This window comes from Diaphorina citri, unplaced genomic scaffold (assembly GCF_000475195.1).
Source record: "Diaphorina citri unplaced genomic scaffold, Diaci psyllid genome assembly version 1.1 scaffold394, whole genome shotgun sequence".
In the NCBI taxonomy this organism is placed as follows: Eukaryota; Metazoa; Arthropoda; class Insecta; order Hemiptera; family Psyllidae; genus Diaphorina; species Diaphorina citri.
Genome location: NW_007377829.1, coordinates 71,892 through 95,335, shown reverse-complemented (window position 1 = coordinate 95,335; position 23,444 = coordinate 71,892). Strand labels below are relative to the sequence as shown.

At 38.1% G+C, this 23,444-nt stretch overlaps 1 protein-coding gene across 1 annotated transcript in view; it reads left to right on the top strand.

The window, feature by feature from the left end:
- LOC103508395 (fatty acyl-CoA reductase wat-like) overlaps positions 1–23,444 on the top strand; it is a gene marked incomplete at its 3' end in the record, with an annotated part of 74,442 nt that overhangs the window by 19,848 nt on the left and 31,150 nt on the right. Inside the window, exons 2-3 of the mRNA XM_026823007.1 lie at positions 4,081–4,329; positions 18,447–18,486. Of these exons, the coding sequence (XP_026678808.1) occupies positions 4,081–4,329; positions 18,447–18,486 (289 nt within the window). The remainder of the gene's footprint in view (positions 1–4,080; positions 4,330–18,446; positions 18,487–23,444) is intronic.

Here is a 23,444-nt window from a genome sequence, read left to right as displayed (position 1 = left end):
TTGGTAACTTCGTATTCACACCGACATGTACGCAATAAATTTGATCTTTAGTTCTTCTTCTTCTTTTTCTTCTAGTACCATGTCCATTACTGAACGTTGGTGATCAAATTGTCTAATCTTATTGGATCTTGAACTATTTGATATAGGGATGTGTTTGTTTCTTGATACCATTTTCTCAGGTTCTGCATCCAAGATGTTCGTTTTCTCCCTCGTCCTCTTCTTCTTCTTCCTTCTAGGGATCCTTTCAGTATTGTTTGTATTCTTTCAGTATTGATCTTTAGTTAGTGGACTTTATTTTGTTTTACATTGAGTGGACAATCAATCAGTCTAGTGGGAGTCAATGGATGATATTTGTATTAGGTGGATGAGAATACTTACCTATTCCATATTTTACCACCGTGTCATCTGTGTAGTTTATGCTTTGGTCACTCAAAAGTCCATGTCCCTCCTAGCTTTGAGCCAGCGGAGCGGCGCGGTGCGGCGATAGCGCGTTGAGTTGAATACATCAGTATGGAAGTATGTGGATCACTGAAGATAAGAAACGTTCCGCTTGGTGAGTATCCAGATTGATGACCATCAGCGGAATCACGTGATGCTGGCTTTTCCGGCGCCCCCCTTAAACCTCTTAACTTTGGTGATTTGTCAGGATTCAGAGCGGTAGAAGGGCATTCAGTAGATAATTAACAAGTCTATTGTCTGAAGTTGATGAGGATAGTCATTCCATATCCCATTACCAAGACACCAGTTACCAAGTCTGATAAAAACCAGGTATCATCTAGGATTCTGGGTGAAAATGATTCAAATGGTTCATTTTTCAAATGTGAAGGTCTTGAAGCAGTAGATATTGAACTTAATCCTAGAGTTACCATTACCAGTCTATGGTAGCTATCAGTGTATGTCTAACTGTCTAACTGCCCAGAGTATTTTATTCTTGTAAGTTACCTAATGATACATTGGGCTACCTGATACCCTGGACAATATTCTATTCTATTCTATTCAAATAACAGGGCCGTAAACAGCTCAAGTGGACCCGGGCTAACTCAACATTTTTTTTTTTTTTAATACAAATTATAAATAGGTAAATACTACTTAAATTATTCGTAGGTACACAAAAAGATCACTCCGAGGCTTAGGTGTAGATGCAAACAGCCCCAAAGGACGGGTTAAGCTTGTACGAATTTAAGACGGAATTTTAGCTAAATTACTTGGGTACCTACTCATCCTCGTAATTTACCTACTTTTTGGAAAAACTTTCAATTCCAGGCCCCTTTGATTAGCCCGAGTCAAAAGTGGGGCCGAATGAATCCCTATAAACCCCCCCTGACAACACTAGGTCCAGAATCATTAGGGCCATCGTATTGTATTTACAGTGGGGTAATTTTACATTCTTGTGAACCTGAGAGGGTCATTAGCGTGGTGGACTTGGGAACTTGGTTTAGTGGAGCAATGAGTGATTTGGAAGGACAAAAGCAAAAATACGCTTGATATTTGATAGACGCTTGTGGAAGTTGAAAACTAAATATTGGTAGAGGTTTTCTGACTTTGAAGATTGGCGTCATTACACGATTGCATGACACAGGGAGGGACGTCCCTGAGAGACGTCCGTATTTTAGGCTATTGGTGGTAGATTTGGGCGCTCTTTTTGTGCAAGTTTGTGAATAGTCGAAAAACGTTGAAGTTCGAAATTCTTTCATTTTTTGGAAGCCCAAAGTTCTTTTATAAAAAAAAAAAAAAAAAAAAAAAAAAAAAAAAAAAAAAAAAAAAAATGGTAACTTAATGGTACCTTCTAGTTGGCCTTCTAGTTGGCCTGAAACATAAAAATTTGGACCGATTGCAATACTGTAGTAATAGAAAGTAAAATAGAAATCTCGTTTATTGAAGAACAGTATTTTCAGCTGTCTTTTATAATGGTGCAATCTAGGCTATAGGGAATTTCATAGAATTTGATGGTGTAATTCAGGAGTATTCCTCACAATGCGATGGTGTAACCCACAAACTTATGGTGTAATCCAGGAGAGTAAATCCCAATATCTCATACATTAAAATCCGATGGTGTAATCTAAGGGTGTTACCTTGGCGTCATTACAAAGGTGCCATTATGATGAACTTTCATAGAATTTGATGGTGTAATTCAGGAGTATTCCTCACAATGCGATGGTGTAACCCACAAACTTATGGTGTAATCCAGGAGAGTACCTATATCCCAATATCTCAAACATTAAAATCCGATGGTGTAATCTAAGGGTGTTACCTTGGCGTCATTACAAAGGTGCCATTATGATTTCCGATCTTTAAGCCTTGCCCCGGGCAGTCGATGAAATGGATTGCTAAACCTCTGTCCTTCCAAATGAGGAATTGGCAAGAGGTCTTGCTTGAGGAGTAAAAAAAAAAAAAAAAAAAAAAAAAAAAACAGTGGTATCATATTTTTATTTTTTATTTTGATGGACAGAAATGTCAAGGATAGCAGCATGTCTGCTCGTTTCTCTTCAGTTTTTAGTCCGTCCTGCCTTTATTATTACAGTAGTAACAAAAAGGTATAAGGGACGGACTATTGTATTCATACCTCGCCTAGTCAGACATTGAGGCCACTTTTCTTTCAATTCCTAATGATTGTAGGATTTTATGAAAGAGGGTCTTACCCTGCCGAGGCCCTTTTTGGGTAAAACGGCTTTTCTCATGCAGATTATTGATCAGAATCAGTTCCAGAAGGAAATTTGTTGATATCTTCATTATTTATCAAGATACACGAGTTTTTGTAAAGTACTTCCAATACTTTTCAATGGAAATCAACTAAAAAGATAAGGCCAGCCTAGTTAGCTTGGAGGGTAGCGCGTCCGCCTTGAAAGCGCTAGGCCGTAGGTTCGATTCCCGCAGATTTTATCCTATGTAAAGATACGGTTTGTTCTCGGAACGGCTGGCTTTCTCCTATCTCCACTTTCTGGATGATAAGACCTTCGCAGTTACCTATATGTTTCTCTATCAAACCTCTGTTGAGAAAAAAAAAAAAACTTTAAAGCTGTTTCATTCGATTTAGGTAGGTACTGTACTCAAAAGTCGATTGTCGTCATCTAGAAGAAGGGTCTTCTTGAATAAAACCTCCCAACGCCTTGTCAGCACTTTCAATTCAGCAAAACCCTATGATTACTGAGTTTTGACAGCTGTCCAGGTTTTCTTAAACAAAAGAGGCCTTGTTCTTTAACAGAACCTTGACGATTTAACAACTTGCCAACTACATATTATAAACTCCTTATGTCTTTGGTGAAATTTCTTCAAGGAATTTTCGAGGATGTTAAGTATTGTTTAACTGAAATATTGTGAAATTAACTCAGTTATTTACCTCCAAGTATGAGCCTAGGTGTATTTATTTTGTACATAGTATATTACGTACATATGCATCTAGACATATGTACATAGGTTGTAAATAGCTGTCTATTTTGATAGTTGATGTGCAATGCGTGTAGCTTTCTATCTGATACTGTCCTTTAGGCCCCGAAGGATATATTTCAGTAGAATATTACTAACATTACTATTTACTAACATGTTATGTTGTAACTTGTAACACTTCCCTTGTGACACTTACAACACTTGAAATTTCCGTGCTAAGGGCAAAACTCTCTTCAATTACAGACTAAGGTCAAAGCAAACTTTGTTTCACCCTTTCCGCTGGGATTTTAACTAGCCCTTCTAGCTTCTAGCCCCTCTAACTTGTTCTTGAGAGACTAACTGCACCTTGAATTTGGCCAATGACATCTTCATAATATTATTATGGCCACCTCTGGAAATAAAAACCACATTTGTTACATGTCTAAAACCTACTCAATAATAATATATACCTAGTAGGTAAATATTGGATTCCGAAGATTGTTTTCCGCAACTGTATTACAACGAAGATGTTATCATCCCGAAATTAAAGAAAAAAGCAAGATAGGATAGGAGAAAGTCAGCCATTCCGAGAAAGACCTTATCTGGTTAGGATACAGTTCGCCCCGGAGGGAAATCGAACCCATGACCCAGCACTTGCAAATTTCATATGAAAAATTAATATAATCTATAACCATACTTTTCCCTCCTTTGTTTCAGCTGTTCTTGCGATTGAAAACCGAAGTGCCGCACTTCCTGGAAAAGATTTCCGCGGTGGCCGGGGACGTGTCCCTTCCCGGTCTCGGTCTGAGCGAGACGGACCGGGAATTGTTGAGGACGAACGTGAACGTAATCTTTCACGGAGCAGCCACGGTACGGTTTGATGAGAAGATACAACTGGCTGTGGCTATCAATGTGTTGGGCGTACGAGCCATGCTTGAACTCGCACGTGAGATAAGACAGCTGAAGGTGAGTGAAGAATCGGGGAAGTAGGAAAGGTAGATAGAGTTTACATGATCCTTCTTTAAAAGGAACTACGACCGAGGGATGTCCGCATAGGTCGACCCGGTTTGGATAAGTCCTTCTATGGGAACAAACAGAGTGACAGACAGACGACACCGAAGCGAATACAATAGTCCGTCCCTTATATCTTTTTATTACTATTGTAATAATAAAGGAAGGACGGACTAAAAAGCCCAATCTGAGGCTTAGATGTAGGAGCAAATAGTCCTAAAGGGTGCGTTCAGCTTCTACGAATCTATGAAGGATGTCCGCAAATTTATTGATGTCTGAAAGATGAACGGTTTTCTTCCGATAAGTTCAAATTTCAGAATTCAGAGTATCCACTGTTTAGAGTATCCACTGTTCAGAGTATCCACTAGTTTCTTCTCGAGGGCAACAGAATAAATAATTAATTCATTTGAATAACCTAAAATATTTCACCTCACCTTGGTAAGGTTTCGGTCATTTCAGTCTTTACTCAAATACCGACTGCTGATTTCATCCCATTCTGACTCTCGACACTAGTTGACTTCTGAACCTTGAATTCTGGGAAAATAATGAACAAATCGCTAAGTCTTTATTTTGTTCTTCGCCCAAAGTGATACACTATTACATTACGAAGTAACACTGATAAACCACTAATTAAAAACAACAAATTCATCAACATTCTATTTTATACTATCCGAAATCAATTAGTCAGACACGCAATAAATCGCACGATCCCACCAACTGAAAGGTTACATAAAACTAATCCACTCAGGCTAGCCATCTGAAGAATCTGTACTTTGCCAAGAAGGCATATTTTGCAATCGGTGCATTAGGACAATATAGTAGGACTATTTGGAACATGTCGATCGACGACCGTGGACTATGTTTGGACACAGCTTAACAGATGGAAGTATGAAAATTCACTCAACCATGAGGATGCCTAATACCGCTCGCACAGTCAATATTCTTGTCAGTACAAATATTGATAGAGTACCGACCGTACTGACAATATCTTTTCATGGTAAAGTACAAGTATTGTCAACACAACAGTATTGATACATTGATGGTCTTCTTCTTTTTCTTCGCCTTTTCCCGTGTACAGACGGGGTCGGCGTTCTAGTCAGCCTCTCAATCAGCCCTAACCAAGGTTTGGGCTGACCTTTGGTTTTGGATGTACTGGCGGTATTACATAGTACAGTTCAGACATAGCAGATGGAAGAAGTATGAAAACTCGCTCAACCATAAGAATCCTCAGTATTCTTGAGAATACCAGTAGCGACATTTTCCTTGATGTCAAAGACATGGTTTCACAAACCGTGTTTCTTGAAGCGTTGAATAATTACGGCATCTCGAGGATGCAGTTTAGACATGGTTTCACAAACCGTGTTTCTTGAAGCGTTGAATAATTACGGCATCTCGAGGATGCAGTTTAGAATGCAAGGTTGCTGACTGCAATTCACAAACCGTTGCAATTTTCCAAACTGATTTCACCTGGATAATTTACTCTGCGTTTCTGTAGCGGCTTTACAAAATTTCAAGTCACAAACCGTTGCAATTTTTCAGACTGATTTCACCTGTAGAATTTAGGCGACGTTTCTGTAAGTGGCTTTACAAAATTTTGACCTCAGAGCAACACTCATAGCTTTTGAGAAGTGGGAAGTTTTTTTTTAGCTTTGTGATGTTTAGAGGCTGAAGAATCATGGCGTCTCTTGATCTTGGGCCACTTGTTGTGGCAACCCTTTCAATATCGTCCAATCCGGAAATTCGTTCGAATGGACATTTAAAAAATTGACCTTGATTACAAGAAGGCCATCAAATTTGAATCAACACAATTAGATTTTAGAGTCTTTAGACATCTATCAACTTTAGAGTCTTTAGCTCTTTAGACATAATTATATCAAACTCCAAACAGGTAGCTCTAGCCCCTCTAACTTGTTCTTGAGAGACTAACTGCACCTTGAATTTGGCCAATGACATCTTCATAATATTATTGTGGCCACCTCTCGCAATAAAAACCACATTTGTTACATGTCTAAAATCTACTCAATAATAATACATAGTAGGTAAATATTGGATTCCGAAGATTGTTTTCCGGAACTGTATTAGAACGAAGATGTTATCATCCCGAATTAAAGAAAAAAGCAAGATAGGATAGGAGAAAGTCAGCCATTCCGAGAAAGAACCATATCTGGTTAGGATACAGTTCGCCCCGGAGGGGAATCGAACCCATGGCCCAGCACTTGCAAATTTCATATGAAAAATTAATATAATCTATAACCATACTTTTCCCTCCTTTGTTTCAGCTGTTCTTGCGATTGAAAACCGAAGTGCCGCACTTCCTGGAAAAGATTTCCGCGGTGGCCGGGGACGTGTCCCTTCCCGGTCTTGGTCTGAGTGAGACGGACCGGGAATTGTTGAGGACAAACGTGAACGTAATCTTTCACGGAGCAGCCACGGTACGGTTTGATGAGAAGATACAACTGGCTGTGGCTATCAATGTGTTGGGTGTGCGAGCCATGCTTGAACTCGCACGAGAAATAAGACAGCTGAAGGTGAGTGAAGAATCGGGGAAGTAGGAAAGGTAGATAGAGTTTACATGATCCTCCTTTAAAAGGAACTACGACAGAGAGATGTCCGCATAAACAAAAAGCCAATCTGAGGCTTAGGTGTAGGAGCAAATAGTCCTAAAGGGTGCGTTAAGCTTCTACGAATCTATGAAGGATGTCCGCAAATTTATTGATGTCTGAAAGATGAACGGTTTTCTTCCGTTAGGTTCAAATTTCAGAATTCAGAGTATCCACTGTTTAGAGCAGTGGTTCTCAAACTTTTTTGCATGGCGCCCCCTTTGGGCATATTCTCATTTTTTCATATTCTCATATTTTTAATAATAAAGTAGGTAGGTAGGTGTATTTATTTACTATAGGTCTGAAAGGACTGAACACAGTGCTCAATCGTTATCCGCAGTAAGTTCAGAACTGGAGGTTTATAGAAAAAGCTCCCCCCCCCTGATTTGTCTCCACGCCCCCCAGTTTGAGAACCTCTGGTTTAGAGTATCCACTAGTTTCTTCTCGAGGGCAACAGAATAAATAATTAATTCATTTGTGAATAACCTAAAATATTTCACCTCACCTTGGTAAGGTTTCGGTCATTTCAGTCTTTACTCAAATACCGACAGCTGATTTCATCCCATTCTGACTCTAGACACTAGTTGACTTGTGAACCTTGAATTCTGGGAAAATAATGAACAAATCGCTAATTCTTTATTTTGTTCTTCGCCCAAAGTGATACACTATTACATTACGAAGTAACACTGATAAACCACTAATTAAAAACAACAAATTCATCAACATTCTATTTTATACTATCCGAAATCAATTAGTCAGACACGCATAAAATCGCACGATCCCACCAACCGAAAGGTTACATAAAACTAATCCACTCAGGCTGGCCATCTGAAGAATCTGTAGTTTGCCAAGAAGGCATATTTTGCAATCGGTGCATTAGGATAATAGTAGTCCTACCTACAATAGAAGGACTACCTGGACTACACTCGTTAGGACTACCTGGACTACACTCGTTAAGCATTGTAAAGATGTAAAGTTGAAGAATGGACGGAGGGCATTAGCTATACAGTGTGTCTTGTGTGTCCCAGAAGTCCTGTAGGAGTTAGGACACTCCTTTTGTCTGTTGAACAGCTAGGAGTTTTTGAATTAGATTGGCTGATGATGATTGATCTTAGTTCTTAGGAAAAGGCCTATAATTCTCCTTTATTTCTTGAGCCATGACGATTTTTCCACCAGAAATTGCGATTTTTATCCTAAAAGTGCCACTTTCGGTTGTCAAACCTAGTCCTTTCCTAAAAGTGCCACTTTCGGTTGTGGAACCTAGTCCTTTGACGCCACCAATGGATAAGCCTTTTCTTGTTCCGAGGGTCAATCAGAATTCAAAATTCCTAGCCGTTCAAAAGATGGAGAGGTAGGTATCTTACAGGACTTTTGAGACATACTGTAGAGTGTGTAGAGTGATGGTCAATATTCTAGTTACAATCTGAACCCGATGCTACTACATAATGAAATAATGAACTCAGTACATCAACAATATCAAGCTAATGCATATTACAGTATGTGAGGACTTCTGAGACATACTGTAGAGTGTGTAGAGTGATGGTCAATATTCTAGTTACAATCTGAACCCGATGCTACTACATAATGAAATTATGAACTCAGTACATCAACAATATCAAGCTAATGCATATTACAGTATGTGTGATGACTGATGGTATTGCATAGTAAATTGTGATGGGCAAGTATAACTAGGATTCGTTCACATAATTTGGATGTAAATTCTGAAATACCAACTGGTTTGTAATAACAGTAGCCGTCGAATCTAGGTAAAATACATATGTATAGTTCATCCAGATCAATGTGGCAGCAAAAAAATAGGCATTGTTGCCAAACATGACACATGTGCAATGGTAGAGAATATTTAAAAGGGCTTCCTCCGACAGTGAAAAAAAGTCAGGTAAGGCGATATTCACCTTACCTGTTCTGGAATCCAACCTCTGAACTTAGAGCTACCTCTGGAAGAGAGAGTTTATCAAAAATAGACCTTTACCTCAATTGCAACAATGTAAGGATTTCCTGCAATCTGATTGGTTCCTTAATTTTGGGTTGATGACTCATTGCTGTCACATTGATCTGGATGAACTATAGTTACCTGTAAAGGTGTGTCCACAAATAGTCGACCGGCCGTCGATCGATGTCGACTGTACCGTCCAAACTGCCTACGTCAACCATGTGTGGACACAGCTCAAGATTACTGTACAAAAGATCCCCTAAACAAAGAATTACTAGAAATAAACAATGACATATCCTCTTTGAAGCATCCATGAAGATGAATAATCAGGAAACAACACACACATCCTTTGTCATTAAACCCATCACGCTCCGTCCACAACTTGAATGTATTAGTGCGCTTATATCCGCTTTAATTCCAAGATTCCTGCACAAAATTTCCATAAACAAAGAAAACATGTAAATTGACATTGGAACAGGAATCCACCAAGAAGATTCTCTTTGGAGAATATTATAAGATGAATCATCAGGAAACTACACATCCTTTGTCATCTAAACGTCCTAAACACTTCATAAATCCAGCAAAGTCTGTCCGAGTTTTAGCGTTGCATGTTGCATCCATTGTACTTCATGTTCTTCTTCAAGTCATTAGCGCTTTGCTTCTATTTTACTTATAATCTGGTCAAAATTTCCTCTAAACAAAGAACAAACACACATGGGCACAAATGTACATCCAAGTATTGGTAGATATCGGTGGATTAGGTCGAATTAGTTGTAGACGTGTCAATGGAGTCTCTAAACAAAAGCGCCCAGAATATTAGCCATAGGCTAAAATTTACTTATGAATAGTAACAGTAAAGTATACTTGAATATTTTTATCTAAAAAGGACTTAACCCTACTTAGGCCCTAGTACCTCTGTTTATGAGTAAATCAGCTTTAATGAGGAATGTTGTTTAGAATCAGTTGCAAAAAGAATCATGTTGAAATTTCTATTATTCAACAAGATAGAAGACTTTTTGAGAATTCTTTCCAATACCTATTACTTTCCTTATTTCAATGGAAATCAAAAATTTCAAAGCTGTTCTACTCAAAATTCGGTTTTCGTTTATGCATAGACCCCTCTTGAAGAGAGCCCCTCACTTATATATGAGTGCAAGGTGCTTGCGTCTCCTAATGAAATAATGACCCTATCACTGATGCTACCTAATAGGTAGTGTCTACCTATACATAATTATATCTATGTACCTATATAGATATAGGATATAGGTACATATACCATATAGATTATAGGTATCTATCATATTAACAACGACTTTATTAGTGATGCTCAGTCCATTTTGATAATGGTTACTACTCTTGCTAATACTATCCGTCTAGCTAAGTCCTAGAATGATAATAATGATGACTTTAACTATCATAATAATGATTATGATGACGTTGACTATAGTAACAATGATTATGATGACTTTGACTATCAAGATAATGATACCAATAACTCTAACTACCATCTTATTAATCTTGCTAATGTTGCCTATATTAGCATAGTAAATTGTGATGGGCAAGTACAATTAGGATTCGTTCACATAATTTGGATGTAAATTCTGAAATACCAACTGGTTTGTAATAATAGTAGCTGTTGAATCTAGGTAAATACATATGTAGTTACCAGTAAAGCTGTGTCCACAAATAGTCGACCGGCCATCGATCGATGTCGACTGTACCGTCCAAACTGCCTACGTCAACCATGTGTGGACACAGCTTAAGATTCCTGTACAAAAGATCCCCTAGCCAGCCTAGTTAGCTTAGTTGGTAGTGCGTCTGCCTTGTAAGCGCTAGGCCGCGGGTTCAATTCCCGCCCGGGGCGGATTTTATCCTGGTAAAGATGTAAAGTTGAAGAATGGACGGAGGGCATTAGCTATACAGTGTGTCTTGTGTGTCCCAGAAGTCCTGTAGGAGTTAGGACACCTCTTTTGTCTGTTGAACAGCTAGGAGTTTTTGAATTAGATTGTGGCTGCTGATGATTGATCTTAGTTCTTAGGAAAAGGCCTATGGTTCTCATTTATTTCTTGGGCCATGACAATTTTTCCAGAGAAATTGCAATTTTTATCCTAAAAGTGCCACTTTCGGTTGTCAAACCTAGTCCTTTGACGCCACCAATGGATAAGCCTTTTCTTGTTCCGAGGGTCAATCAGAATTCAAAATTCCTAGCCGTTCAAAAGATGGAGAGGTAGGTATCTTACAGGACTTTCGAGACATACTGTAGAGTGATGGTCAATATTATTCTAGTTACAATCTGAACCCGATGCTACTACATAATAAAATTATGAACTCAGTACATCAACAATATCAAGCTAATGCATATTACAGTATGTTTGATGGTATTGCATAGTAAATTGTGATGGGCAAGTACAATTAGGATTCGTTCACATAATTTGGATGTAAATTCTGAAATACCAACTGGTTTGTAATAACAATTGCCGTTGAATCTAGGTAAATACATATGTAGTTAAAGGTGTGTCCACAAATAGTCGACCGGCCGTCGATCGATGTCGACTGTACCGTCCAAACTGCCTACGTCAACCATGTGTAGACACAGCTTAAGATTCCTGTACAAAAGATCCGCTAAACTCTAAACAAAGAATTACTAGAAATAAACAATGAAGTATTTTCTCTTTGGAGCATCCAAGTCTTACATTCTAAGAGGATGAATCACCACAACTACGCATCCTTAGTAATCTTAACAAAAAAAATTGTACACAAAATCACAATTACATCCGTTTTACTTCTAAGATTCCGGTACAAAATTCCCATTAAACAAAGAATGAATCAATACACAGATATGGATATTGAAGTATCCCACAGGCCACCAAGAAAATCCTCTTTGGAGAATATTATAAGATGAATCATCAGGAAACTACACATCCTTTGTCATCTAAACGTCATAAATCCAGCAAAGTCTGTCCGAGTTTTAGCGTTGCATGTTGCATCCATTGTACTTCAAGTTCTTCTTCAAGTCATTAGCGCTTTGCTTCTCTTTTACTTATAATCTGGTCGAAATTTCCTCTAAACAAAGAACAAACACACATGGGCACAAATAATGTACATCCAAGTATTGGTATCGGTCGATTAGGTCGAATTAGTTGTAGACGTGTAAATGGAGTCTCTAAACAAAAGCGCTCAGAATATTAGCCACAGGTACCTATTTACTTATAAATAGTAACAGTAAAGTATACTTGAATATTTTTATCTAAAAAGGACTTAACCCTACTCAGGCCCTAGTACCTCTGTTTATGAGTAAATCAGCTTTAATGAGGAATATTGTTTAGAATCAGTTGCAAAAAGAATCATGTTGAAATTTCTATTATTCAACAAGATAGAAGAGTTTTTGAGAATTCTTTCCAATACCTATTACTTTCCTTATTTCAATGGAAATCAAAAATTTCAAAGCTGTTCTGCTCAAAATTCGGTTTTCGTTAATGCACAGACCGACAGACCCCTCTTGAAGAGAGCCCCTCACTTAAGTATATTTAAGTGCAAGGTGCTTACGTCTCCTAATGAAATAATGACCCTATCACTGATGCTACCTAATAGGTAGTACCTATACATAGTTATATCTATGTACCTATATAGATATACATATACCATATAGGTATCTATCATATTAATAACGACTTTATTAGTGATGCTCAGTCCATTTTGATAATAGTTACGACTCTTGCTAATGCTATCCGTCTAGCTAAGTCCTAGAATGATAATTATGATGACTTTAACTATCATAATAATGATTATGATGATTTTACCTATCATAATAATGATTATGATGATTTTACCTATCATAATAATGATTATGATGATTTTACCTATCATAATAATGATAATGATGACTTTGACTATCAAGATAATGATACCAATAACTCTAACTACCATCCTATTAATCTTGCTAATCTTGCCTATATTGGTGATATTGGCCATACTTACCATGACTTGGGGGTTATTGTTGATAGTGATGCTGATAATAGTTTGTAGGATGTCTGCATTGGGCCAGCCACTCACTCGCCTACTGTTGGACATATTTAGGTCTGTCAGACCACTGGAACTTAGGTCTGTCATACCACTGGAACGTGTGTGCCGGAAAAAGCTTTCGACTTCAGTCTTCAGACGGTGTGAACTAGAAGTCGGAAGCTTTCTCTGCCACACACATTCTGGCGGTCGGACAGACCTTTCCGCCAGTGCAGTGTGTGGCTGTCCTTAGGATGATTGTTTGTAGTTGTAGTATGTCTGGGATTTCTTTCAAATCTACGTCTTCTACAGGCATTATTATGACGAAATTATTATAAAATGGCGAAATTATTGTGAAATGGCACTCGGTAGAATCATAAATTATGCATTTGAATGGATAATTAAATGGTGAATATTGCAATGTGCATCTAAATGATGACATATTAGGAGTCTTCTTGCTAGGTAATAATACCCTGTGTCCTAATCATAATATATATGATTGATGGATTCTTTGACGTAGAAAAATAAGATTCACAAATTGGTGAAGAGACCTATCTACCTATTCTTCACCAATTTCTATTTTTTCCAGAAAAGTGGGTATCTACTTATTATGGTATAATACCTGTTTGGGGTGATTTTAGTACTATTTTTAGTGTCTATTATCTCACTTGGGTAATTTTGTGCAGTGCAGCCCAATGGTTTGTTAATGTTTGTGTGCCTCTACATTTGCAACTTTGCCTCTAAATTAGGTATCAATATTATTCTCCCTCTTGTGACATCCTGGCATCTTTAGAAGTTATAAAAGAACGTATTATTATTTATTATAATGCAAAGTACCAACCTACTATGGTACTATGCGTAGATAAACACCATTTACCCAACACATGTCATAAATGTCCTAGTATTTATCATAAGAGCAGTCACATTAATAAAAGTAGTCATAAGAATAAAAACCATAAGAATCTCGAGAACCACAACACCTAGAAATAGAAGTCATAAGAACACCATTAGGAATGAAAAGACCATTAAGAATATACCATATGGAACTTTTCAGTCCATAGTAACCTCCCTATTTACTTACTGGAGTAGAAAATATCACCAGCCCAAATACCAACCTATTGAAAGTATTAAGTCATAATTCACTAAAGAGTTTTATGCAACTCGAAGATCAAACAAAGGAATCTCCAGAGACACGAATATTCAGAGCCAAATACAATATTCTTGCTCATAACAGAATAGAATGAAATAGAATAGAATATAGAATCTGTCCTAAAGCCCGGGACATAAGCTGCGATACTGCGACATGTCTTCCAACTTGGTCTTTCTAAAGTTGTGTCCACACATAGTCGATCCCGTCAATCGACGATTTGAACCTATGTTGTTGAGGCAGTGTACGGTTTCAGTTGATGTCGACCGATATCGTGGACTATGTTTGGACACATCTGAAAGATGATCTTCCAATCTGGACTCTTGACAGATACTCGTAGATGCTTGTGTACGCAATCTTTGCGCAAATTCTGCTGTGTTTAGACCTGAAATTTGCGCAAATAACGCGTCCACACGGAACAGTCTGTCGACAGACCAAGGTGGGAGCAATGTCTTGGCATGTGTATACCGGGCTTAACAGCGTTCAAGTACCTCTTGTTCAAATATTAGTAAAGAATAAACACATAGAGGTAGGTACCTGAACAAAGAATATTGAGTTATGCAACAGTCGCAGAAGTGTCACTGTTTGGAGAAATCGGCATTGTAGGTGTGATTGGTGACGATTACTAATTCCAGTCGTGTAACGCCCTAGACAGTACTGTTCAGACATATAGAGCTACCTATATGTTCACAGAATTCACAGATACCATAGTGCTACCGTTTAAGCTGTGTTCACACACAGTCGATGGCCGTCGATCAACGAGGTGAATCTGTGTTATCGAGGCAGTGTACGGTTCCAGTCGAGATCGATCATGTCGATCGACGACCGTGGACTATGTTTGGACACAGCTTAACAGATGGAAGTATGAAAATTCACTCAACCATGAGGATGCCTAATAGCGCTCGCACAGTCAATATTCTTGTCAGTAAAAATATTGATAGAGTACCGACCGTACTGACAATGTTTTTTCATACAAGTACAAGTATTGTCAACACAACAGTATTGATATATTGGTGGTCTTCTTCTTTTTCTTCGCCTTTTCCCGTGTACAGACGGGGTCGGCGTTTTAATCAGCCTCTCAATCAGCCCTAACCAAGGTTTGGGCTGACCTTTGGTTTTGGATGTAGGTACTGGCGGTATTACATAGACATAGTACAGTTCAGACATAGCAGATGGAAGTAGTATGAAAACTCGCTCAACCATAAGAATCCTCAGTATTCTTGAGAATACCAGTAGCGACATTTTCCTTGATGTCAAAGACATGGTTTCACAAGCCGTGTTTCTTGAAGCGTTGAATAATTACGGCATCTCGAGGATTGCAGTTTAGGATGCAAGGTTGCTGACTGCAAGTCACAAACCGTTGCAATTTTTCAGACTGATTTCACCTGTAGAATTTAGGCGACGTTTCTGTAAGTGGCTTTACAAAATTTTGACGTCAGAGCAACACTCATAGCTTTTGAGAAATGGGAAGTTTTTTTTATAATTATGTAGCTTTGTGATGTTTAGAGGCTGAAGAATCATGGCGTCTCTTGATCTTGGGCCACTTGTTGTGGCAACCCCTTCAATATCGTCCATTCCGGAAATTCGTTCGAAATTTCGAATGGACATTTAAAAAATTGACCTTGATTCCAAGAAGGCCATCAAATTTGAATCAACACAATTAGATTTTAGAGTCTTTAGACGTCTATCAAATTTAAATCAACTTTAGAGTCTTTAGACATTATTATATCAAACTCCAAACAGGTAGCGTTAATCGTTTTTAATGCGTTTAATTGTGTCATTTAAAGGACTACAATGTATGCCAGAACCAGAAGTACCAGAACCTTAAGGAATGAAAAGAATCCATTGTAATGTCTAAAGACGAAATTCCAAATTGTAATGTCTAATGTCCACTTTAATTGAGGAAGGAAAAGCCTATTGTACAAATACTCAGAGTGGCGAGTCTTTTGTAGTGTGGTTACCTTCTTTTGTAGTGTGATTCTGATTACCTTCTTTTGTAGTGTGATTCTGATTACCTTCTTTTCAATTGGAAGTGTGTGATTTCCTTAGGAATTGGTATTTGAAAAGTGTCTAACACCAAGTGCCTACAGAATACCTGTACGTGTACTTAGAGTACAATAGTATAGTGTATAATTATACAGGGTTTTCAAAAAAGTGAGGGGATACATTTAAGACACAATCCAAAGTGTAAACGTTTATAAAGTGTAAACGGTTTATGCCCTTATTGGCGCTCAATTTAAGTTCAAGAAACCATTTAGCTACGGATGAACGTATGAAACATAAAGATTCAAATTTTTGAGGTAAATTAAGACTTTTTGAATAAGAGTGCGCAAATGTTCTCAATTTGAAATACAGGGGTTCTCATGTACGTCCAAAACATTGAAGCTCTGTCAGCAGCCCAAATTGAGAGCACCTGCGAACCCCTGTTCATAGATTAAAAAAAAGTCTCATTTTAACCAAATAAATAACCGTTTCAATTTTTCACGTCAGTATTTGGCCACCCTGTATATATGGTGATATTCGTAATATGGACATAATGGCGGTGCTATTTGTTTAACAAACCTGATGCCAACCACCTGACAGAAGAATACTCAATTGCAATACGCCTCACATTCACTTAGAATACTTAATACTCCTTAGTGTATATATGGTGATATTCGTAATATGGACATAATGGCGGTGCTATTTGTTTAACAAACCTGATGCCAACCACCTGACAGAAGAATACCCAATTGCAATTACGCCTCACATTCACTTAGAATACTCAATACTCCTTATAATGTCCACTTTAATTGAGGAAGGAAAAGCCTATTGTACAAATACTCAGAGTGGCGAGTCTTTTGTAGTGTGGTTACCTTCTTTTGTACTGTGATTCTGATTACCTTCTTTTCAATTGGAAGTGTGTGATTTCCTTAGGAATTGGTATTTGAAAAGTGTCTAACACCAAGTGCCTACAGAATACCTGTACATGTACTTAGAGTACAATAGTATAGTGCATAATTATACAGGGTTTTCAAAAAAAGTGAGGGAATACATTTAAGGCACAATCCATTTATAAAGTGTAAACGGTTTATGCCCTTATTGGGGCTCAATTTATGTAAGTTGAAGAAACGATTTAGCTACGCATGACATTTGCAATCAACGTATGAAACTTGATTCCAATTTTTGAGGTAAATCAACACTTTTTGAACAAGAGTGCGCAAATGTTCTCAATTTGAAATACAGGGGTTCTCGTATACGTCCAAAACATTGAAGCTTTGTCAGCAGCCCAAATTGAGAGTATCTGCGAACTCCTTTTAATAGATAAAAAAAATCTCATTTTAACCCAATAAATAACCGTTTCAATTTTTCACGTCAGTATTTGGCCACCCTGTACATATCGTGATATTCGTAATATGGACATAATGGCGGTGCTATTTGTTTAACAAACCTGATGCCAACCACCTGACAGAAGAATACTCAATTATTGCAATACGCCTCACATTCACTTAGAATACTCAATACTCCTTAGGAGCATTCACTTAGTGTTTAGAGCACCTTATCATTTTGCACTTCCTGACTATTAAGGAATAGCAAGGTGAAACAATTTGTCAAGATCTTTTCTGAAGCAACTTATCCACCGACTATGATTCTTTGATTTGGTTAAGATAGGTGCTGCTACTGCTATTTTGACCGCTTTTTGGCGGGTTTCGGTTAGAGATATCGAAAAATGTATGGGAATGAATCATACTTAACACCCCCTCCCCCCAAAATCCAGCTAAACATAATTACTCCTTAGGAACATTCACTTAGAGTTTAGAGCACCTTATCATTTTGCACTTCCTGACTATTAAGGCATAGCAAGGTGAAACAATTTGTCAAGATCTTTTCTGAAGCAACTTATCCACCGACTATGATTCTTTGATTTGGTTTAGGTCCTAACCGAGGAACAAACGCGTGGTTCAAAATCAACAACGACACTAGCGCTAAAATTGCGGAATTCCGAAGAAGTATATTGTTAGAAACGCACTTTTTGCAAACTCCGACTCCGCGGTTAGTGAGCTCAAACTCTCGAGTTTCGTCTTGTCAGAAACCGGGCCTAAGATAGGTGCTGCTATTTTGACCGCTTTTTGGCGGGTTTCGGCTCTATTGACTAAACGGTTAGAGATATCGAAAAATGTATAGGAATGAATCATACTTAACCTCCCCTCCCCTCAAAATCCAGCTAAAAATAATTTAATACTATGAGGAAAGTCGTGTGATGTTCTCACCAGATATACCTATAATATATTTTTTTTAATATAAATAAATGATTAAAAAACAAAAACAATCTCACTGAAATTCCCATCCCTAAGAGAATACGACTAATATCAACCCTTTCCGTCCTCTGTTCCAGTCATTCGTCCATGTTTCGACCGCCTTCGCCCATTATATTCGTGCGTTTTTTTTTTTTTTTTTAAATGCGTTAAGAAAAATGAAACTATGCGGAGTACCTGGAAGCTCTTCGCGGAGCACCAGTGCTCCGTGGAGCACAGTTTGAGAACCACTGCTAGTCTTAATAGTAGCGCTGTCGAACTTTTTCGTCCTAAATATTCCTGGGCCCATTTCGGGCAGAGCTCTGCCGCGCTCCGCGCTCCGCGCTCCTTAATACAGAATACATCCTAAAGAAGGAAAGTTTGGCTCATTTTGAAAATGAAATATAGCGGTGGGGCTATTCCCCTATAAGAGGTCTTGTATAATCGATTACACATCTCTTAAATATGTGTAGGTCAATACCTAACGAAAATATCAGTACCAGAAAATATGTGCGATCTTACCTATTGAAAAAAAAAATCTCTTCAGAGTGAATACCAAAACCTCCCTATAGAAAAAAAAACCATGGGTTCAACCTATAGATTGATGGTAAAAAAAAAAACTCCTATAGAAAAAAAAATCTAGCAATAAGGTTAAGAACACGAGATCAATCGAGTACCCCATAGCTTATAGCTGTTAAACTGTGCCAAATTCATAGTTTTTTCTTTCAACTTTTGCAACATCGCTAGTCCGAATCGGTCAAACCATTTTTTTTTCTCATAGCGTTTACTACCTATTGGGTACTTTTTTTTATCCCAATATTTATTAGTAAGTTATGTACCTATATAGATATACATATACCATATAGGTATCTATCATATTAATAACGACTTTATTAGTGATGCTCAGTCCATTTTGATAATGGTTACGACTCTTGCTAATACTATCCGTCTAGCTAAGTCCTAGAATGATAATAATGATGACTTTAACTATCATAATAATGATAATGATGACTTTACCTATCATAATAATGATAATGATGACTTTGACTATAGTAATAATGATTATGATGACTTTGACTATCATGATAATGATACCAATAACTCTAACTACCATCATATTATTAATCTTGCCTATATTAGTGATATTGGCCATACTTACCATGACTTGGGGTTTATTGTTGATAGTGATGCTGATAATAGTTTGTAGGATGTCTGCATTGGGCCAGCCACTCACTCGCCTACTGTTGGACATATTTAGGTCTGTCAGACCATTGGAACGTGTGTGCCGGAAAAAGCTTCCGACTTCAGTCTAGAACTAGAAGTCGGAAGCTTTCTCCGCCACACACATTCACAGACCTTTCCGCCAGTGCAGTGTGTGGCTGGCCTTAGGATGATTGTTTGTAGGATGTCTGGGATTTCTTTCAAATCTACGTCTTCTACAGGCATTATTATGACGAAATTATTCTGTAGGATGTCTGGGATTTCTTTCAAATCTACGTCTTCTACAGGCATTATTATGACGAAATTATTATAAAATGGCGAAATTATTGTGAATGGCACTCGGTAGAATCATAAATTATGCATTTGAATGGATAATTAAATGGTGAATATTGCAATGTGCATCTAAATGATGATGACATATTAGGAGTCTTCTTGCTAGGTAATAATACCCTGTGTCCTAATCATATATGATTGATGGATTCTTTGACGTAGAAAAATAAGATTCACAAATTGGTGAAGAGACCTATCTCCCTATTCTTCACCAATTTCTATTTTTTCCAGAAAAGTGGGTACCTACTCATTATGGTAAAATACCTGTTTGGGGTGATTTTAGTACTATTTTTAGTGTCTATTATCTCACTTGGGTAATTTTGTGCAGTGCAGCCCAATGGTTTGTCAATGTTTCTGTGCCTCTACATTTGCAACTTTGCCTCTAGAATAATACCCTGTGTCCTAATCATATATGATTGATGGATTCTTTGACGTAGAAAAATAAGATTCACAAATTGGTGAAGAGACCTATCTACCTATTCTTTACCAATTTCTATTTTTTCCAGAAAAGTGGGTACCTACTCACTATGGTATAATACCTGTTTGGGGTGATTTTAGTACTATTTTTAGTGTCTATTATCTCACTTGGGTAATTTTGTGCTTTGCAGCCCAATGGTTTGTTACTGTTTGTGTGCCTGTACATTTGCAACTTTGCCTCTAAATTAGGTATCAATATGAATCTCCCTCTTGTGACATCCTGGCATCTTTAGAAGTTATAAAAGGACGTATTATTATAATGCAAAGTACCAACCTACTATGGTATTATGCGTAGATAAACACCATTTACCAACACATGTCATAAATGTCATAATCTAGGTCCTAGTATTTATCATAAGAGCAGTCACATTAATAAAAGTATAGTCATAAGAATAAAAACCATAAGAATAGAAGTCATAAGAACAACATTAGGAATCAAAAGACCATTAAGAATATACCATATGGAACTTTTCAGTCCATCGCAACCTCCCTATTTACGTACTGGAGTAGAAAAGATTAGGTATCAATATGAATCTCCCTCTTGTGACATCCTGGCATCTTTAGAAGTTATAAAAGGACGTATTATTATAATGCAAAGTACCATACCAACCTACTATGGTACTATGCGTAGATAAACACCATTTACCCAACACATGTCATAAATGTCCTAATCTAGGTCCTAGTATTTATCATAAGAGCAGTCACATTAATAAAAGTAGTCATAAGAATAAAAACCATAAGAATAGAAGTCATAAGAACACCATTAGGAATCAAAAGACCATTAAGAATATGATAAGGAACTTCTCAGTCCATCGCAAATCTCTCTATTTACTTACTGGAGTAGAAAATATCACCAGCTCAAATACCAACCTATTGAAAGTATTAAGTCATAATTCACTTCTAAAGAGTTTTATGCAACTCGAAGATCAAACAAAGGAATCTCCAGAGACACGAATATTCAGAGCCAAATACAATATTCTTGCTCATAACAGAATAGAATGGAATAGAATCTGTCCTAAAACCCGGGACATAAGCTGCGATACTGCGACATGACTTCCAACTTGGTCTTTCTAAAGCTGTGTCCACACATAGTCGATCCCGTCGATCGACGATTTGAACCTATGTTGTCAAGGCAGTGTACGGTTTCAGTTGATGTCGATCGATATCGTGGACTATGTGTGGACACATCTGAAAGATGATCTTCCAATCTGGACTCTTGACAGATACTCGTAGATGCTTGTGTACGCAATCTTTGCGCAAATTCTGCTGTGTTTAGACCTGAAATTTGCGCAAATAACGCGTCCACACGGAACAGTCTGTCGACAGACCAAGGTGGGAGCAATGTCTTGGCATGTGTACCGGGCTGAACAGCGTTCAAGTACCTCTTGTTCAAATATTAGTAAAGAATAAACACATAGAGATAGGTACCTGAACAAAGAATATTGAGTTATGCAACAGTCGCAGAAGTGTCACTGTTTGGAGAAATCGGGATTGTAGGTGTGATTGGTGACGATTACTAATTCTAGTCGTGTAACGCCCTAGACTGGCCTAGACAGTACCGTTCAGACATATAGAGCTACCTACTGCTCACAGAATTCAGAGATACAATAGTGCTACCGTTTAAGCTGTGTTCACACACAGTCGATGGCCGTCGATCAACGAGGTGAATCTGTGTTATCGAGGCCAGTGTACGGTTCCAGTCGACATCGATCATGTCGATCGACGACCGTGGACTTTGTTTGGGAGCAATCTCCTTGGCCGAGTTTGTATCACATTTTTTTTTTTTTTTTTTTAGGTTTAATAGGGAAAACTGTAATAACGAAGATCTTATCGTCCCGAAATGGAAGAAAAAAGGGAGATAGGAGAAAGCCAGCCGTTCCGAGAACGATCCTTGTCTGATTAGGATAAAGATCGCCACGGGCGGATGTCGAACTCTCGACTGAGCGCTTACGAGGCAGACGCGTTAACTTTAAAAGATAACTAGACTGGCTATTTTTTCTTTTTTTTTCGGTTTAATAGGGAAAACTGTAATAACGAAGATCTTATCGTCCCGAAATCGAAGAGAAAAGGGAGATAGGAGAAAGCCAGCCCTTCCGAGAACGATCCTTGTCTGATTAGGATAAAGATCGCCACGGGCGGATGTCGAACTCTCGACCTAGCGCTTACGAGGCAGACGCGTTAACTTTACAAGATAACTAGACTGGCTACACATACAGGGTGTTCAGGCCAGTCTAGGATAGGTTCATTTGTTCATATAACATGAACTCCTCCGGTCTTCACATCTAGGTACGCAATATAGGGACCACCCTGTATTGATGCATGCATATTTTAAGTAGGCAATGCACTTTGTGAATTGCATCCTATGTTATCGTAATGCTAATTGAATAGTCACCATATATCGCACGGACAGGGGAAAATTGACACGAGTCAAAAAATTCAAGTTGTAGTTAACTCGTTTTCGATAAAATTTCTTAAATCCTATTCGTCGGTTTGAAGTAGGCGCTGATCTATCAAGAAAAGCGCATTAAAAAATTCTGCTGTGTTTAGACCTGAAATTTGCGCAAATAACGCGTCCACACGGAACAGTCTGTCGACAGACCAAGGTGGGAGCAATGTCTGAGCAAGAGCATGTGTACCGGGCTTAACAGCGTTCAAGTACCTCTTGTTCAAATATTAGTAAAGAATAAACACATAGAGGTAGGTACCTGAACAAAGAATATTGAGTTATGCAACAGTCGCAGAAGTATCACTGTTTGGAGAAATCGGCATTGTAGGTGTGATTGATGACGATTACTAATTCTAATCGTGTAACGCCCTAGAGTCCCTAGACAGTACCGTTCAGACATATAGAGCTACCTACTGCTCACAGAATTCAGAGATACAATAGTGCTACCGTTTAAGCTGTGTTCACACACATAGTCGACGACCGTCGATCGACGAGGTGAATCTATGTTATCGAGGCAGTGTACGGTTCCAGTCGACATCGATCATGGGTTCGATTCCCGCCCGGGGCGGATTTTATCCTGATGGGATAGTGTTCGTTCTCGGAACGGCTGGCTTTCTCCTATCCA